This window comes from Gambusia affinis, linkage group LG15 (assembly GCF_019740435.1).
Source record: "Gambusia affinis linkage group LG15, SWU_Gaff_1.0, whole genome shotgun sequence".
NCBI classification, from domain to species: domain Eukaryota; kingdom Metazoa; phylum Chordata; class Actinopteri; order Cyprinodontiformes; family Poeciliidae; genus Gambusia; species Gambusia affinis.
The window spans coordinates 26,483,963-26,502,212 of NC_057882.1; the positions used below are offsets into that span (position 1 = coordinate 26,483,963).

General features: G+C 44.5%; 2 protein-coding genes and 1 long non-coding RNA gene across 5 annotated transcripts in view; 2 read left to right on the plus strand and 1 right to left on the minus strand.

Moving 5' to 3' along the window:
• The window catches only part of zgc:56585 (uncharacterized protein LOC393297 homolog), an 18,934-nt gene extending 14,375 nt beyond the window's left edge, over positions 1-4,559 (plus strand). For both annotated transcript variants that reach the window (XM_044140493.1, XM_044140494.1), the window contains 2 exons: positions 3,244-3,401; positions 3,474-4,559. In XM_044140493.1, the coding sequence (XP_043996428.1) occupies positions 3,244-3,401; positions 3,474-3,612 (297 nt within the window). In that variant the 3' untranslated portion in view covers positions 3,613-4,559. The remainder of the gene's footprint in view (positions 1-3,243; positions 3,402-3,473) is intronic.
• The window catches only part of LOC122844755, an 18,191-nt gene extending 9,681 nt beyond the window's left edge, over positions 1-8,510 (minus strand). The window contains exon 1 of the long non-coding RNA XR_006372930.1: positions 5,911-8,510. This is a non-coding gene — a long non-coding RNA (uncharacterized LOC122844755). The remainder of the gene's footprint in view (positions 1-5,910) is intronic.
• znf346 (zinc finger protein 346) overlaps positions 5,823-18,250 on the plus strand; it is a 23,960-nt gene continuing 11,532 nt past the window's right edge. Inside the window, exons 1-6 of one of the 2 annotated variants that reach the window (XM_044140491.1) lie at positions 5,824-5,928; positions 8,532-8,635; positions 8,793-8,882; positions 12,384-12,531; positions 12,638-12,856; positions 17,105-17,204. In XM_044140491.1, the coding sequence (XP_043996426.1) occupies positions 5,871-5,928; positions 8,532-8,635; positions 8,793-8,882; positions 12,384-12,531; positions 12,638-12,856; positions 17,105-17,204 (719 nt within the window). In that variant the 5' untranslated portion in view covers positions 5,824-5,870. Of the gene's footprint in view, positions 5,929-8,531; positions 8,636-8,792; positions 8,883-12,383; positions 12,532-12,637; positions 12,857-17,104; positions 17,205-18,250 lie in introns of both variants that reach the window. The other variant, XM_044140492.1, reaches the window with a different exon arrangement.

Genomic DNA, 18,250 nt, shown 5'->3' on the forward strand with positions numbered 1-18,250 from the left:
GCACAGTGGTGCAGTTGGTAAAGCTGTTGTCTTGCAGCAAGAGGGTCCTGGGTTCGATTCCCGGCCCGGGGTCTTTCTGCATGGAGTTTGCATGTTCTCCCTGTGCATGGTGGGTTCTCTCCGGGTTCTCCGGCTTCCTCCCACAGTCCAAAAACATGACTGTCAGGTTAACTGGTCTCTCTAAATTCTCCCTAGGTGTGAGTGTGTGTGTGAATGGTTGTGTGTCTCTGTGTTGCCCTGCGACAGACTGGCGACCTGTCCAGGGTGACCCCGTGACCCCGCCTCTCACCTGGAACGCAGCTGGAGAGGAACCAGCAACCCTCCCGACCCCATTAGGGACGAAGGGTGTAAGACAATGGATGGATGGATGGATCTCTTTTAAAGACATTAACTTGGGTCCAGATAAAAAATAAAAATCAGTAAATAAGATAGATAAAAATAGAAACTATAAGTCACAGACTTAGGAAAAGGTTTCACATTCTGGATTTAAACCCAGCAGACATACCTGTTAATAACAGGATGATATTTATGGAATCACATAATCTCCACATAAATCTGTACAATTATTGCCCCTATTTTAAATCCAATTAATCATGACTTATTGCCACAAACAGCTGGGTGGGTTTTTAAAGTGTTCTAGAAGCAGTAGAGACCAGAATGGAGGAACAACATTTGAATTTGTAAAAACACGTCCCCATGTCAGAAACATCTGGTTCTAGATGGTTCTGTAAAGGTCGTTTTATTTATATTGCACATTTTCAGCAACAAGGCAATTCACAGTGTTATTAAAATAAAATACAAATAAAAAAAACAAACCAAACGAAAGAGCTAAAGAAGAAAAAGATAATAATGTTGATCCAAAAATAAATAAAGTAGATATTCAGGGTTGGTAGATAAATATTAGTAAGTATTTCTGAGTTGCTCTAAAGTTGCAAAAGTAATGAGTACTGCACAGTTTCTAAGAAAGAATAAAAACTAAATGTTCCTGTTCTGGAAAAAAAATTCCAAGTGTTTTGTATGGTTCTGTATGGTTCTGGATGATTCTTTATGGTTCTGGATGGGACCTGGGGGGTTCTGGACGGATCTGGATGGTTCTGGACGGGATGTGGATGGTTCTGGACGGGATCTAGATGGTTCTGGACGGGATCTAGATGGTTCTGTTTGGGATGTGGATGGTTCTGGACGGAATCTAGATGGTTCTGGACGGGATGTGGATGGTTCTGGACGGGATGTGGATGGTTCTGGACGGGATGTGGATGGTTCTGGACTGGATGTGGATGGTTCTGGACGGGATGTGGATGGTTCTGGACGGAATCTAGATGGTTCTGGATGGGATCTAGATGGTTCTGGACTGGATCTAGATGGTTCTGGACGGGATCTAGATGGTTCTGGACGGGATCTAGATGGTTCTGGATGGGATCTAGATGGTTCTGGACGGGATCTAGATGGTTCTGGACGGATCTGGATGGGATCTAGATGGTTCTGGACGGGATGTGGATGGTTCTGGACGGGATGTGGATGGTTCTGGACTGGATGTGGATGGTTCTGGACGGGATCTAGATGGTTCTGGACGGGATGTGGATGGTTCTGGATGGGATCTAGATGGTTCTAGACTGGATCTAGATGGTTCTGGACGGGATCTAGATGGTTCTGGACGGGATCTAGATGGTTCTGGATGGGATCTAGATGGTTCTGGACGGGATCTAGATGGTTCTGGACGGATCTGGATGGGTTCTGGATGGGATCTAGATGGTTCTGGACGGGATGTGGATGGTTCTGTTTGGGATCTAGATGGTTCTGGACGGGATGTGGATGGTTCTGGATGGGATCTAGATGGTTCTGGGTGGAATCTAGATGGTTCTGGACGGGATGTGGATGGTTCTGGACGGGATGTGGATGGTTCTGGACGGGATGTGGATGGTTCTGGACGGAATATAGATGGTTCTGGACGGATCTAGATGGTTCTGGACGGGATGCGGATGGTTCTGGATGGGATCTAGATGGTTCTGGGTGGAATCTAGATGGTTCTGGACGGGATGTGGATGGTTCTGGACGGGATGTGGATGGTTCTGGACGGGATGTGGATGGTTCTGGACGGAATCTAGATGGTTCTGGACGGGATGTGGATGGTTCTGGACGGGATGTGGATGGTTCTGGACGGGATGTGGATGGTTCTGGACTGGATGTGGATGGTTCTGGACGGGATGTGGATGGTTCTGGACGGAATCTAGATGGTTCTGGATGGGATCTAGATGGTTCTGGACTGGATCTAGATGGTTCTGGACGGGATCTAGATGGTTCTGGACGGGATCTAGATGGTTCTGGATGGGATCTAGATGGTTCTGGACGGGATCTAGATGGTTCTGGACGGATCTGGATGGGTTCTGGATGGGATCTAGATGGTTCTGGACGGGATGTGGATGGTTCTGGACGGGATGTGGATGGTTCTGGACTGGATGTGGATGGTTCTGGACGGGATCTAGATGGTTCTGGACGGGATGTGGATGGTTCTGGATGGGATCTAGATGGTTCTAGACTGGATCTAGATGGTTCTGGACGGGATCTAGATGGTTCTGGACGGGATCTAGATGGTTCTGGATGGGATCTAGATGGTTCTGGACGGGATCTAGATGGTTCTTGACGGATCTGGATGGTTCTGGACGGGATGTGGATGGTTCTGGATGGGATCTAGATGGTTCTAGACTGGATCTAGATGGTTCTGGACGGGATATAGATGGTTCTGGATGGGATCTAGATGGTTCTGGACGGGATCTAGATGGTTCTGGATGGGATCTAGATGGTTCTGGATGGGATCTAGATGGTTCTGGACGGGATGTGGATGGTTCTGTTTGGGATCTAGATGGTTCTGGACGGATCTAGATGGGTCTGGACGGGATGCGGATGGTTCTGGATGGGATCTAGATGGTTCTGGGTGGAATCTAGATGGTTCTGGACGGGATGTGGATGGTTCTGGACGGGATGTGGATGGTTCTGGACGGGATGTGGATGGTTCTGGATGGGATCTAGATGGTTCTGGATGGGATCTAGATGGTTCTGGACGGGATCTAGATGGTTCTGGACGGGATGTGGATGGTTCTGGACGGGATGTGGATGGTTCTGTTTGGGATCTAGATGGTTCTGGACGGGATGTGGATGGTTCTGGACGGGATCTAGATGGTTCTGTTTGGGATCTGGATGGTTCTGTTTGGGATCTTGGAGGAAAACCGTGTTGTTTGCTTTCAGGCTGCCTCTGAGGCTTCTGGGTACGGTGTTCGGTTCAACGCGGTTTGTCCTGGCTTCGTGCAAACCGACCTGATGACCAACATCCCGGTTCGGCTGGGTCAGTTCTCCAACCTGGCCGCTGCAACACACAAACTGGTTGACGTGATGGGGACGATAGCGTAAGTGCACGCTTTGAAATGGTTTTAATCTGCTTTTAACTCCTTTTGTTGACATTCCTCTGATGGTTTCAGGGTTTCTGACGTCGCCGCCGCCGCCTTGGAGCTGCTGACAGACGACACCAAGAACGGAGAGGCCCTGCTGGTCTTACAGAGTGGAGCCACGTACATGCAGTTCCCTTCATTCAATCCAACACAAAATAAACCCTTATAATACGAACAACAACCAACATCTGGATTCAGTTCTGCAAAAAACCCTTCAGACCTGCTGTGGTCTTAAATACCAACGATTACAGCTCCTCTTTTCACCACATTGTTTCTGTAATTTACTTTCTCTCTTGTTTCTAGACATTTTCTACCACCGAGTTTAAAACCCAAGCTAAGAAAACAAAGAAATTAACAGCATCACAGTAAAGAATCATTCTATGGCATTTATTGACTGACATTTCGGACATTCATAAAATTCCTTCTATAAAAAAAATAAAAAAATCACTAAACCAAACAAACTGCACCTTTAAAGGAATTCAGATAACAGTCTGAAGAACAGACGTGTAAATGCCATTTTAATCAATGTTTTTATTATTTTCAAATGTAAAACTAAATGAAATGCACTACAATACAACATTTTCATACCTATTAATGTGACTCTTTGGTGCTCTGGGGCAATAAAAGCCTATGAAGGAGGTCAAATTTAAAAGAAAAGAGTTTTAAAAAGCCATTAACACATAAAATGTTCCACACAGTTTATATTAGGAACACCAGCAGAATGTTTGGATTTTTGGACTAATCCACGTAAGAACACAACAAATGTGAATAATGAAAAATCTGAAAACAATTTCTTGATCTTCTGAAGACAAAGGAGCCAGAAGGTTTAAATCTGTTAGTCATTAACTTTAATGACATTTTCTAAGAGCTGCTTTCATGTTTCCACAGCAGACCAAAGGGCAGACATGCAGCTTTCTGTAAACAGAACATTTTCTGTTGTTTTCTCTGTGCTGTCGCTGAGCGTTTTCCTCCTCAGGCCAGGCGAGAACGTAACAACTGCTGCAGAAATGTTCCTTTAATCTGGATGTTGCATTAGTCATTTATAAACCAATCGACATACTTTGTATGCATGTCACCAGAACCTGGACAATAAAATCAACATTTATATACACATTACATTTGGATGGTTTTTCCTCTCACCAGTGGAAATATTCCTCTGAATGACACACATCAGTCGCTATTGTTTAGTTTGTCAACTAAATCATTCAGATCCAAAAGGTTTATGAACCGTATAACAAACTAATTTCACTCAGAATAATAATGAGATTATTTATAATGTGTTAAGTGGATTCAAGCAGTGATACTTTATCTGACAGTAAAATTATATTTTTCTTGGTGTAAAATGGGGCTGCACAGTGGCGCAGTGGGTAGCACTGTTGCCTTGCAGCAAGAAGGTCCTGGGTTCGATTCCCGGCCCGGGGTCTTTCTGCATGGAGTTTGCATGTTCTCCCTGTGCATGGTGGGTTCTCTCCGGGTTCTCCAGCTTCCTCCCTCAGTCCAAAAACATGACTGTCAGGTTAACTGGTCTCTCTAAATCCTCCCTAGGTGTGAGTGTGTGAATGGTTGTGTGTCCTGTATGTTTTTGTGTTGCCCTGCAACAGACTGGCGACCTGTCCAGGGTGACCCCGTGACCCCGCCTCTCGCCCAGAATGCAGCTGGAGAGGAACCAGCAACCCTCCTGACCTCATTAGGGATGAAGGGTGTACAGACAATGGATGGATGGATGGATGGTGTAAAATGTTATTTTATATTCATAGTTAAAATTATTTATTACGACTCTCTGTCCTCTGTGAAGTTTGGCAGCAACAACGATCATAAACTGTTTGCAAGTGTTGACAAGCTGTCTTTTACACATTGTGAAGGAAGACTCGCCCTTTGTTTGGATTTATTGTCAGACTTTGACTAGGCCACTCCAAATCGTTCATCCTGTCCTTTTGGAGTCATCTACTGGAATGCTTTGAGTCATGGCGCCGCTGCAAACACACAGAGCTAAAAACTGAATGATTTGTCTCCATCTAGTGGCTGGTGTAGGGTCTGTACCGTTTAAAGGTTGCCGGCTCTAGAAACTTCTCCAATCATCTCCGCTGTCCGACTGTGTGTCCACTTTACGAATTTATTGATTACCAAATGTTGAGCCAGCCATGTCGGGGCTGTAAGATAGCATTTTAAATGTGTTTTTAATCAAAGATGGTTTCAACGACTACGTCAATTCTTAAAGCTACAGTCACAAAAACATTAAGGAACCTTCATATGTTTCGGAAGGTATAATGTAACATCTTACTTGCACCTTCATAACACATATTTACTCGATGTGTTATAAAGGAAACTTTTACTTAATTGTTTTGAAGCCAAGTTTTCTAAATGCCTCCAGTCTGTTTATGTGCCGCGCATGCGCTGTTGGAAGCCGATGCTGTGTGTAGAAAAATCATGGCGGAGGCGATGCAGACCGACAGTTTTCCTGTCTTACCTTCGGGACTGGCGGAGGGTATGACATCTGGATCCTCCAAACGCATGCATGTGCTAGTAGAGAACAGTCAACGCACCTAGCAGTCGTCTCGGAGGGTGTAGCGGTTGAAACAATTTGCGGTGTTTTTCGCGGCTTCTTCGAAGCTAATGCTAAAACGTGCTAAGCTAAGTAGCTGTAACGTTTCTGCTCCAAGGTCGACGAGAGCAGGTCTGCATCCGATGTTAATTCGGACTTTTCTCGAAAAATACGTTTAGATCGACACAATGGGAGCATTACCATGTTGTGTTCCGCTATAGAAGCTGTTTTAATTAGTTGGGAGGAGGTGTTTTTACGCAGTTTGTTGTGCGTAGTGATGGGAAAGCCGCTCACGAGACTGACTGCACAGTTAAACATCGCGATGGAGCGCAGCCTCGCTAGCCTGACAGGATGCTCTAAATTTATCCCACATCTATCACGTTATTCACCGATCACAAACAGCTGTGTACAACTGCACATTTTATTTAAATTGTTATATTATTAAATGTATGTAATGACTGAAAATGGGCATATTAGCAATCGTAATATGCCCATTACAAACTTCAAATTTGTAGAAACTAGCAACATTTACTTGAGTAACGGTTTGTAATAAAGTGTACTTTTTAGAGTAGATTTACTCCAACATCCTTTTTGCTTTTAGTTGAGTAATGTTATGAAATAGCCCTACTCATATTTGGATAAAATTAATGGAGTCTCTCCTTAGTTGGAGTAACTTCACTGAATATATTATAATTAAAAATGTACAAGGTTTCTGTCAAAGTGAGACATTTTTTTCATACACCAACTTTGTTTTAATAATGTTATATTTGGAGATCAAATTATGATAAAAGCTGCAAATGAACCTTAAAACAATCCATGTCTACTACGTTAAACTTTCTATTGAAATATTATTTCTAAAAGTTTCTAGTGCCTAAATTTATTTTGGAATTGTGTTATATGTTATTTTATTTTATTTTACTTTTAATAAACAGAATTGGCACATAACTTTTCAGATACAAAAATAAGATTTTCTGACCAGTTAGTACTTGTGTAGCCTTTCTGTCATACCATTTTACTCTTGAATAGTTTCTTGGACGACTAATTTTACTCCAGTAAAAATATGTTTAGGTAGTGCTATTCTTGACTACTTTCTTCAAAGAACAGTTTTTAAAAAATACTTCAACAAACCATATTGGAGGAGTTGTCTTTGTTTTACAATAAATGTCTATTTAGTTACAATGATCCATTTTTATCCAGCAGTTTTTAAATGTATAGTTTATATTTTCACCATTAAAAACTTTAACACATAAACTGTGCCTGCCTTGAAACATAAAGATATTTTGCTTACACTAATTATAAAAATAAAAATGGTGAAGTTCTGGGATTAAGCTGCAGATTATTTCCACGTTTTGCAGTTAAATGTGATCACAGTATGAGCAATGGAAATTATATTATATTGCAGTTTTGTTTTGTAATTGCTAATGAAGGCCACTGTTTGGCCTAAAATACTCGATTTAGTTTTATTTTAAATACTAGAGACGAATCGGTGAACTGGAGTCAGGAACTGGAAATAAATTTGCACTTCAGGAATGTGTTTTATTAAATTATCTGACTTAATTAACCAGAAACAGGAAGCTTTTGGTTATTTTGGTGGGAATAATGAAGTTATTGAGAAAAGGTGTCCAAGCAAAGATCAATATTTTTTTTATGTTTATTTGTATTGATATTATACTTATTAATAAAAAAGTGTGCAGTGCTTGACATTTTTGGCCTTTTTTTTCCATGTCAGAACTTCCAATTAACAATCCATCTTTTCCTTTTACAATCAGAGAAAAACAAATGAACCAAACTTGCATAAGGCGATTTAACAACAAGCGATATTAAGGTCTGCAGCAGACGGATCTGCAAACCTGAAACATTCTCACAGGTTTGCCTGGAGAAAGAAAAAAACAATGTCATGAATGTTTTGGGTTTTTATTTCAACAAAAATAAAATATAATACTAATAATTGAGCATGAGTCTCCTGTTTGAGTAAAAGTCTCCGGATGTTTTCATTTTTATTTACTATTAAATTAAAGATAAAAGTTGAATACAATGTGTCACACTTTACATTTTTCATTTGAAGTAGACTTTTAATTAGTCTGTTTATGAAAATTGCCTTCTTTTAAATAAAATAAAGTAAAATAAATAAAATGTCTACCTGCATCAACTGGCTTGTGGCCTAAATACCTCCTTGGCCCACAGTGGCCCCCGCACCACATGTTGGACACCCCTGGTGTAACCACTGAGTCTTTCGTTGACCATCTTGAATCTCCAGATTATTTTTATGTTTTTGTAATTTGACACCAATGTGAATCTGTTTAAACTGTGACTCAGATCAGCCTGAGAACATTTCACTTTAAATTTTTGGCGGCGTTATTTGCGAGTTTCTGCTCGTGCGTCATCAGAGGCGTTTGGGAGGTTTGTGTAAATCAAAGAGCTGATTTGTTCTTGATAAGTGTGAAAGCAGCAGCGGTGTTGCCACGGGTGTTTTATTCGTGGTGATATTTTATTTCCATTTGATTGATCCTGATTCCTCTGTGCTTCTGTCGCTCTCCTCCCTGCAGTAGATAAAATGATCCGGGAGCGAGGCGACCTGTTTTCTGACACCCAGTGTAAAGTCTGCAGCGCCGTCCTGATTTCTCAGTCTCAGAAGTTGACTCATTATCAGGTCAGTGCAGCAGAATCGCTGCTGAAGCTTTAAGCTCATCAACATCCTGTAAAGATGTGAAACACTGCTGGACCCTTAATATGTTCAGTAACTTGTTACAATGAACCAGAACTGGATTATTTTTATTTCCAGTCAAGAACTGTTTTTCTGCTTCCAGAGTAAGAAACATGCCAACAAGGTTCGGCGTTTCCTTTCCCTGGAAAATGAGAACGGCGATCCGGTCAAGAAGCCCAAAACCTCCGACAACGTGAGTGAAAAACGTCAATTAGATGAAAAAAGTGAGGCCAACAGGATGTGGAGCAAACTGAAAAACCTCAGTTTTTATGTCAGAGAAGCAGGGCTGAATCGATTAATTGTGACTAATCAATTATTGAAATAATCACCAACTGATTTAGTAATTGATTGTTAACTAAAGGACAATGTGCTGAAAGAACAACATAGTCAGATCAATAATTAAGCTGAAAATGTTAAAAAAATTAACGTTTTGCATAAAAGAAAAACCTTCGTTTTCTGTAAATCTGTTCCAACCAAAAATTCCTCCAGAGGAACCAGAGGCAGTTTTAGCTCCATCTGGTTCAAATGACAGAAAGCACATTTTGTGTCCGATCATTAATCAGTTAATCAATAGTTAATCCATAGGTCAGCTCCAGTCTGTATTGATGTTCAGCTTTTCTCATGTCACTAAAGGAATGGAAGGATATTAACCTTTAAACAGTAAAATGTTTATTTTCTTACTGAAAAGGATTCAGTTTTTTGTCTATTTTTATATTTGAATGTTTTTCTAATTTTGGAACCAACGTTGCTGCTCAGTCGCAGAACAAACTTTCTGCTGGTGTTTTTGTTGTGTTACCGACGCGCTGAAGTTGTTTTCATGCTGGATGCTGGATGTCGGCGCTCGGTGGAGGAAACTGCGTTTAGCTCAAGGTTGATCCGATTTTTGGTGTCTGATTTGGGCCGGCCGTTCTCTGCCGCTCAGAGGTTCACTTAGGGACCGTCGGTTTCCAACCAAACACTCCTGTAAATAAATGCCTCACAACAACATGGTAATTCACGCTGTTACATGAGACACACTATCCTCTATTAAAATGTTAAGTCATATTCAGTATTTTAAATCATTTTGATATTAATATGTTTTCTTCCGTGGCCTGCAGGTCAGGTCATTGACTTAAAATCAGAGTGAAATTGTTCTGCTAGCCTGGATAGATGAGCCGCTCATCTTTATTCCATTTTGACCCATTTTTTAATTTTTAGCTAAGTTTATATTTAAAAAATATTTTAAAGGGGCGTGCTCCGGTGGCGTAGAGGGTAGCACGCCCCACGCTTGGAGGCCCTCAGTCCTCGACGCGGCCGTCGCGGGTTCGATTCCTGGACCCGACGACATTTGCTGCATGTCTTCCCCCCTCTCCTGTCAGCCTACTATGAAAAAAAAGGGACACTAGAGCCACAAAAAGGACCCCCTGGTGGGGAAAAAAAAAAAAAAAAATATATATATATATATATATATATATATATATTTTAAAATTTTTATAAAATGTATTACTTCAGATGATCGTCACATTCGTCAATTACATGAAATTCAGACAAGATCGATTTCATTACATGTGTATTTATTACCTGAAATATGTTAAATATAACAAATATTTACTTCAGGTTTGATGTATTTCATAACTTTTACTTGTCTCCTTTACTGTTTATTATGAAATGTTTAATTACACATCTTTAAACATTAAATGTTTAAAGATGGGCTCTTTCATCTGGTTTGATTGTTTATATTAAATGTTTACTGCAAAATGTCTGATTATATAATTGTTTACTTTAATCACATAAAATGTTTATTTAAAAATATAATCTTTCATTACATGCATGTTTATTACCTGAAATATTTTAAATCTAATTGTTTTTACTTAAGATGTGATTCATTTCATCGCCTGTTTACATGCAGCTTGAATCAAACGTTTCATGAAGTTTTAATCATTAATAATTTAATCTTTAAATTTGATCATTTAATGATTAAATTGTTAAATGAGTGAAAACAGCCACTTCCATCTGAACACAAAATAATGAGGGGAACAAATACAATTTGGGCTGCACAGTGGTGCAGTTGGTAGAGCTGCTGCCTTGCAGCAAGAAGGTCCTGGGTTCGATTCCCGGCAGGTTTCTCCCTGTGCATGGTGGGTTCTCTCTGGGTCCTCCGGCTTCCTCCCACAGTCCAGAAACATGTCAGGTTAATCGGATCGGTCTTTCTAAATTGTCCCTAGTTGTGTGTCCGGTCTGTCATGGAGACTCCGCCTCTCACCCAGAACGTAGCTGGAGAGGCAGCAGCTCCTCCCGACCCCACTAGGGACAAGGTGTTAGAAAATGGATGGATGGACAAATACAATCTTCTTTTTTACATAAAACAGTACTGACTGCACAAATATTTCAAAAATAATCAACACAGAAAATCTTTTTCCAATCTGCATTTTAATTAGCAGTGCAGGTTCATGTTAACATGTGCAGGTTTCACTTGCATTACGTTCTACACTAGAACACGTGTTCACTGAGCTGCAGCACACACACAGCACACACACACCAGCTCACCTTCACCCTCACATGTAAGCAGCAACCTACTAACATTTAGTATTTGTCCCTCATGCAATCATCTCTTTCCACATGAATCCTGAGCTGAGCTGCAGCTCGTGTGTCTTTAGCATCTTTAGCATCCAGTTGACCTCTCCCTTGACCTCAGCACACATCGTTCCTACACTGTCAGCCTCTGTCCACTAACCCAATGTTCCCAGGTAATAAACTGGAGAGAAGGCCACAGTTTTCTGTTATGTGCTTGTCTGACGCACGTCCAGCTCCTCCCTTAGAAATAAAGGAAACCCACCCATGTGGTTTTATACCAGTAAGGAAGGAGGGTGAGGATTGTGCATGTTTTTAAATTAGAGGTTCTTTCTGTGCCTAATTCAAAACAGTCAACAATAATTGCTACATGTTTTCCAAATGTTTCCAAAAGCTGAGGAGGCGTTGTGGCCTCTCAGGCCAGCTGACCGTGGGCTTCAGACGTGCATACCGCACATTAGACTGAGTTTTATGTGACACATTAAACAGATGGCAAAGATGCTGAACAGGTAGATCTAGTCTTCCATGCATTAATGTAAGTAAAACCATTTGAAACTGGGAGAGATGTTTTGATGTCTGCAGAAAAGGCCCAGCAGTGTTATGTGAAGTTAAATGAATTATATCCCAGCTTCAGAATATTTACCTTTACCTTTCCAGATTTCTTTGCTTCCTCTTATCAGTCTGGAGCTTCTCATAATGAGGTCAAAGTTCAGATCTACCATAACTGACGTGACACCTGCTGGCCTCAGGTTTGCAACCAGCTTGTGACTGAGAAACCAGTAACCTCCTCCCAGTGTCAGAGTCTCACTGAGAAACTGCATCAGGTTTTCTATCACTTCATTATTTCTGCTATAACTGATGGATATTCACATATAAAATAAGTCAATAGAGTTTAATTTACAAATTTTATGACTTCGTGTCATGAGGTAGATCTCAGCCGACTGGTGAGACAAAAAGTAGATCTTGGTCTCAAAAGGTTTTGGCTCCCCTGGTCTAGTGCATATAAAGGTTTACTGAAGAATTTGCAGAATGGTTAACTAATAGATTAGTTTTATCCATAAATTAAATGTTTTTGTCTAATTTTAATTCAGGCATTTCCTTGTTGTAAAATGTTTGATGAGCCGTTTGTGTCTTTTCTCTGCAGGACTGCAACAACGGAGACACAGACCGGCTGAAGGCGTGCCACCTGTGCAACATGACCTTCACATCTCCGGTTATGGCCAAGTCTCACTATCAGGGCAAATTTCATGCCAAGAGGCTGAAAATGAAAGCTGTCGAATCCCAGACTCCAGGTTGCTGCTTCCATCATATCACCCAAAGCACATCTCCCGTTTTATTTTTAAATTTCTTGTGTTTTTTACACACATCTTTTTATTCTCTGTATGTTAATCTCTGCAGAAGCCTCTCAGACTTCACAGCCGGTGGAGAAACCCGTTGACAATTCAGCCGGCGGTTCTGAGGCCGACAACAACAACAACCCAGATCGCTTCTGCTCCACCTGCAAGGCGTCGTTCAACAACCCACTCATGGCCCAGCAGCACTACGCCGGCAAGAAGCATAAAAAACACATGACAAGGTTAAAGCTGATGGAGACGTACGGCCCCTCCACCGCACCAGGTCAGACCGCCGCTCGGGTTCTGGTTCCCCTCATTCATCCTCTGCAGACTCACTGCATTAATGTTAATGGCATACTACAAATCTTCTGCCTCATTTACATGTTTATATAACTAAAAATACTGAAGGTTTGTTCTTGCTGCAGAGCTCTGTTTAACTCAACCAGCCGTCTCTGATGCAGCAGCTGCTTTAGGCAGTAAAGAAGGATTCATATATAAAGATGATTTCGCTCCTTCAGTCCGGTCGACCCGATTCTACTGGAACCAGACCTCCATCATCTGCTCCACCTGCAGCTGCTGTGGTTCTGACCCAAACCAACCTGTTCCCCTCCTGGCCTGTGGGGGCGCTGCACCAACAACCACTGAAGGAAACCACACAAAAACCTCTGAAGACACTGAGAGCAACTTCCTTCTTCACCAGATGGAAACAAGATGGAGGCGTCAGATTTTAGTGTTGGAGGATTTCTCTTTAGTCTTTGGCTGAAGACCAGGAGACATTTCTGCTGCTAGCGCTAGGCTAACATGTTAGCTTTGGTTGGATTTACCCAGAATGCACTGTGTTATAGTCCACTTCCTGCTTTTCGAGCGGTCTCTTGTCCACTTGGCGTTCACATTCAAACCGAATCAGACCAAGGTTTAGAGGACCAGAGGTCAGAGGTCGATTAGCGTTTTCAACTCACCAACCAAACTGGACGTTGACCAGGCAAACTGACTAAATATGGTTAAAATGGACCAAGTGCCATCCATCCATCCATCTTCTTCCTCTTATCCTCGTCGGGGATGCAGGGGTAGCAGCTTCAGAAGGGAGGCCCAGTCTTCCCTCTTCAGCCACTTCTTCCAGCTCCTCCGGAGGAATCCCAAGGCGTTCCCAGGCCAGCAGAGAGACATAGTCCCTCCACCGTGTCCTGGGTCTTCCCCGGGGCCTCCTCCCGGTGGGACGTGCCCGGAACTCCTCACCAGGGAGGCGTCCAGGAGGCATCCTGACCAGATGCTCCTCAACTGGCCCCTCTCGACGTGAAGGAGCAGCGGCTCTACTCTGAGTCCCTCCTGGATGACTGAGCTTCTCTCTCTAATGGAGAGCCCAGACACCCTATGGAGAAAACCCATTTTGGCCGCTTGTATCCGTGATCTCGTTCTTTCGGTCATGACCCAAAGCTCATGACCATAGATGAGGGTGGGAACGTAGATCGACCGGTAAATCGAGAGCTTCGCTTTTTGGCTCAGCTCTCTCTTCACCACGACGGACCGGTACAGTGCCCGCTTGACGGCAGACGCTGCACCAATCCGCCTGTCGATCTCCCGCTCCCTTCTTCCCCCATTCGTGAACAAGATCCTGAGATACTTGAACTCCTCCACTTGGGGCAGGACACCCCCCCTGACCCGGAGAAGGCACTCTACCCTTTTCCGGCTCAAGACCATGGCCTCAGATTTGGAGGCACTGATCGCCATCCCAGCCGCTTCACACTCGGCAGCGAACCGCTCCAGCCAGAGCTGCAGATCACGACCCGATGAAGCCAAAAGGACCACATCATCCGCAAAAAGCAGAGATTTGATCCTAAGGCCACCAAAATGGATCCCCTCAACACCTTGGCTGGTCCAGAGATTCTGTCCATAAAAGTCATGAACAGAATCGGTGACAAAGGGCAGCCCTGGCAGAGTCCAACTCTCACCGGAAACGAGCCCGACTTACTGCCGGTAATGCGGACCAGACTCTGACACCGGTCCTACAGGGACCTGACAGCCCGTATCAAGGAGCCCGGTACCCCATACTCCTGGAGAACCCCCCACAGGGCTCCCCGAGGGACACGGTCAAACGCCTTCTCCAAGTCCACAAAACACATGTAGACTGGTTGGGCGAACTCCCAGAACCCTCCAGGACCTGCTGAGGGTGTAGAGCTGGTCCAGTGTTCCAGAACCAGAACCAGAACCACACTGCTCTTCCTGAATCCGAGGTTCAACAATCCGATGGACCCTCCTCTCCAGAACCCCCGAATAGACCTTGCCAGGGAGGCTTAAGAGTGTGACCCCCCTGTAATTGGAGCACACCCTCCGGTCCCCCTTTTTGAACAGGGGGACCACCACCCCAGTCTGCCAATCCAGGGGAACTGCCCCCGATGTCCATGTGATATTGAAGAGTCGCGTTAGCCAACACAACCCTACAACATCCAGAGCCTTGAGGAACTCCGGGCAGATCTCATCCACCCCCGGGGCCCTGCCACCGAGGAGCTTTTTGACCACCGAGGAGCTTTTTGACCACCGAGATGCTTTTTGACCACCGAGGAACTTTTTGACCACCTCGGCGACCTCGACCCCAGAGATTGGAGAGCCCAACTCAGAGTCTCCAGGCTCAGCTTCCAAAATAGAAGGCATGTTGGTGGGATTGAGGAGGTCTTCAAAGTATTCTGCCCACCGGCCCACAACATCCCGAGTTGAGGTCAGCAGCACATCATCCCCACTGTAAACAGTGTTGGTGCTGCACTGCTTCCCCCTCCTGAGACGCCGGATGGTGGACCAGAATCGCCTCGAAGCCGTATGGAAGTCTTTCTCCATGGCCTCTCCAAACTCCTCCCACACCCGAGTTTTTGCCTCAGCAACCACCCGAGCCGCATGCCGCTTCGCCCGCCGGTAACCATCAGCTGCTTCCAGAGTCCCACAGGCCAAAAAGGCCCAATAGGACTCCTTCTTCAGCCTGACGGCTTCCCTCACCAAAGGTGTCCACCAACGGGTTCGAGGGTTGCTGCCATGACAGGCACCGACAACCTTGCGGCCACAGCTCAGATGAGCCGCCTCGACAATGGAGGCACGGAACACGGTCCACTCAGACTCCATGTCCCCCACCTCCCCCGGGACGTGTTCGAAGTTCTGCCGGAGGTGGGAGTTAAAGCTCCGTCTCACAGGAGATTCCGCCAGACGTTCCCAGCAGACCCTCACAACACGTTTGGGCTGCCAGGTCTGACCGGCATCCTCCCCCACCAGCGGAGCCAACTCACCACCAAGTGGTGGTCAGTGGACAGCTCCGCACCTCTCTTCACCAGAGTGTCCAAGACATACGGCCGCAGATCCGATGAAACGATGACAAAGTCGATCATCGAACTGTGGCCTAGGGTGTCCTGGTGCCAAGTGCACATATGGACACCCTTATGCTTGAACATGGTGTTCATTATGGACAATCCATGACGAACACAGAAGTCCAACAACAGAACACCACTTGAGTTCAGATCGGGGGGGCAGTTCCTCCCAACCACGCCCCTCCAGGCCTCACTGTCGTTGCCCACGTGAGCGTTGAAGTCCCCCAGCAGAACAAGGGAGTCCCCAGGTGGAGCACTCTCCAGTACCCCCTCTAGGGACTCCACAAAGGGTGGGTAACCTGAGCTGCAGATCGGCCCGTAAGCACAAACGACAGTCAGGACCCGTCCCCCGACCCGTAGGTGGAGGGAGGCTACCCTCTCGTTCACTGGCGTAAACCCCAACGTACAGGCGCCGAGATGGGGAGCAACAAGTATGCCCACTCCTGCCCGACGCCTCTCACCCTGGGCAACTCCAGAGTGGAAGTATGTCCAGCCCCTCTCAAGGAGACTGGTTCCAGAACCAGAGCCATGCGCTGAGGTGAGACCGACTATTTCTAGCCGGAACCTCTCAGCCTCACACACTAGCTCCGGCTCCTTCCCCACCAGAGAGGTGACATTCCACGTCCCAAGAGCTTCCGCAACCGAGGATCGGACCGCCAGGGCCCCCTCCCTCGGCTGCGGCCCATAACACAATGCACCTGACCCAGTTGGCCCCTCTCACAGGTGGTGGGTCCATGGGAGGGGGCCGGCCGGGCTCCATGGGTAAAAGCCCGGCCACCAGACTCTCGCCGTCGTGCCTCCCCTCCAGGCCTGGCTCCAGAGTGGGGCCCCGGTGACTCGTGTCCGGGCGAGGGAACATGTAGTCCAAAGTTATTATCCATCATCGGGGTCTTCGGGCTGCACTTTGTCTGGCCCCTCACCTGGGACCTGTCTGCCTTGGGTGACTCTACCAGGGGCATGAAGCCCTGGACAGCAGAGCTCCCAGGATCATTGGAGCACTCAAACCCCTCCACCACGATAAGGTGGCAGCCCAAGTTCTCATGTCACATTAAACATCAGTCAACTCCCGATGAAAAGCTCTGCAGCTGTAAAGTTTGGATAACTGATCAAACCACACCTGATTACCACTGATTAATATAAAGTTCAGCTTTTCACTGGGAAAATAACTTCTGTCTTGTCTGCAGCGTCAACACTAAACGGTTACCCCTGCACCGTCTGCAGCATCGTGCTCAACTCCGTGGAACAGTACCAGTCTCACATCAGCGGCGCCAGGCATAAGAACCAGTAGGTCACCATTCAACAGGCCAGTAACCAGACCATGGGAACCAGTAACTAAACCATGGAAACTAGAAACTTAACCATGGAAACCAGTAACTTAACCATGAAAACCAGTAATTAAACCATGGAAACCAGTAACTAAACCATGGAAACCAGAAACTTAACCATGGAAACCAGTAACTAAACCATGGAAACTAGTTACTAAACCATGGAAACCAGTAACTAAGTCATGGAAACTAGTAACTAAACCATGGAAACCAGTAACTAAGCCATGAACACTAGTAACTAAACCATGGAAACCAGTAATTAAACCATGGAAACCAGTAACTAAACCATGGAAACCAGAAACTTAACCATGGAAACCAGTAACTAAACCATGGAAACTAGTTACTAAACCATGGAAACCAGTAACTAAGCCATGAACACTAGTAATTAAACCATGGAAACCAGTAACTAAGCCATGGAAACTAGTAACTAAACTATGGAAACCAGTAACTAAACCATGGAAACCAGTACCTAAACCATGGAAACCAGTAATTAAACCATGGAAACCAGTAACTAAACCATGGAAACCAGTACCTAAACCATGGAAACCAGTAACTAAGCCATGGAAACTAGTAACTAAACCATGGAAACCAGTAATTAAACCATGGAAACTAGAACCTAAACCATGGAAAGCAGTAACTAAGCCATGGAAACTAGTAACTAAACCATGGAAACCAGTAACTAAGTCATGGAAACCAGTAACTAAGCCATGGAAACTAGTAACTAAACTATGGAAACCAGTAACTAAACCATGGAAACCAGTACCTAAACCATGGAAACCAGTAACTAAACCATGGAAACCAGTACCTAAACCATGGAAACCAGTAACTAAGCCATGGAAACTAGTAACTAAACCATGGAAACCAGTAATTAAACCATGGAAACCAGTAACTAAGTCATGGAAACCAGTAACTAAACCATGGAAACCAGTAACTAAACCATGGAAACCAGTAACTAAGTCATGGAAACCAGTAACTAAGCCATGGAAACTAGTACCTAAACCATGG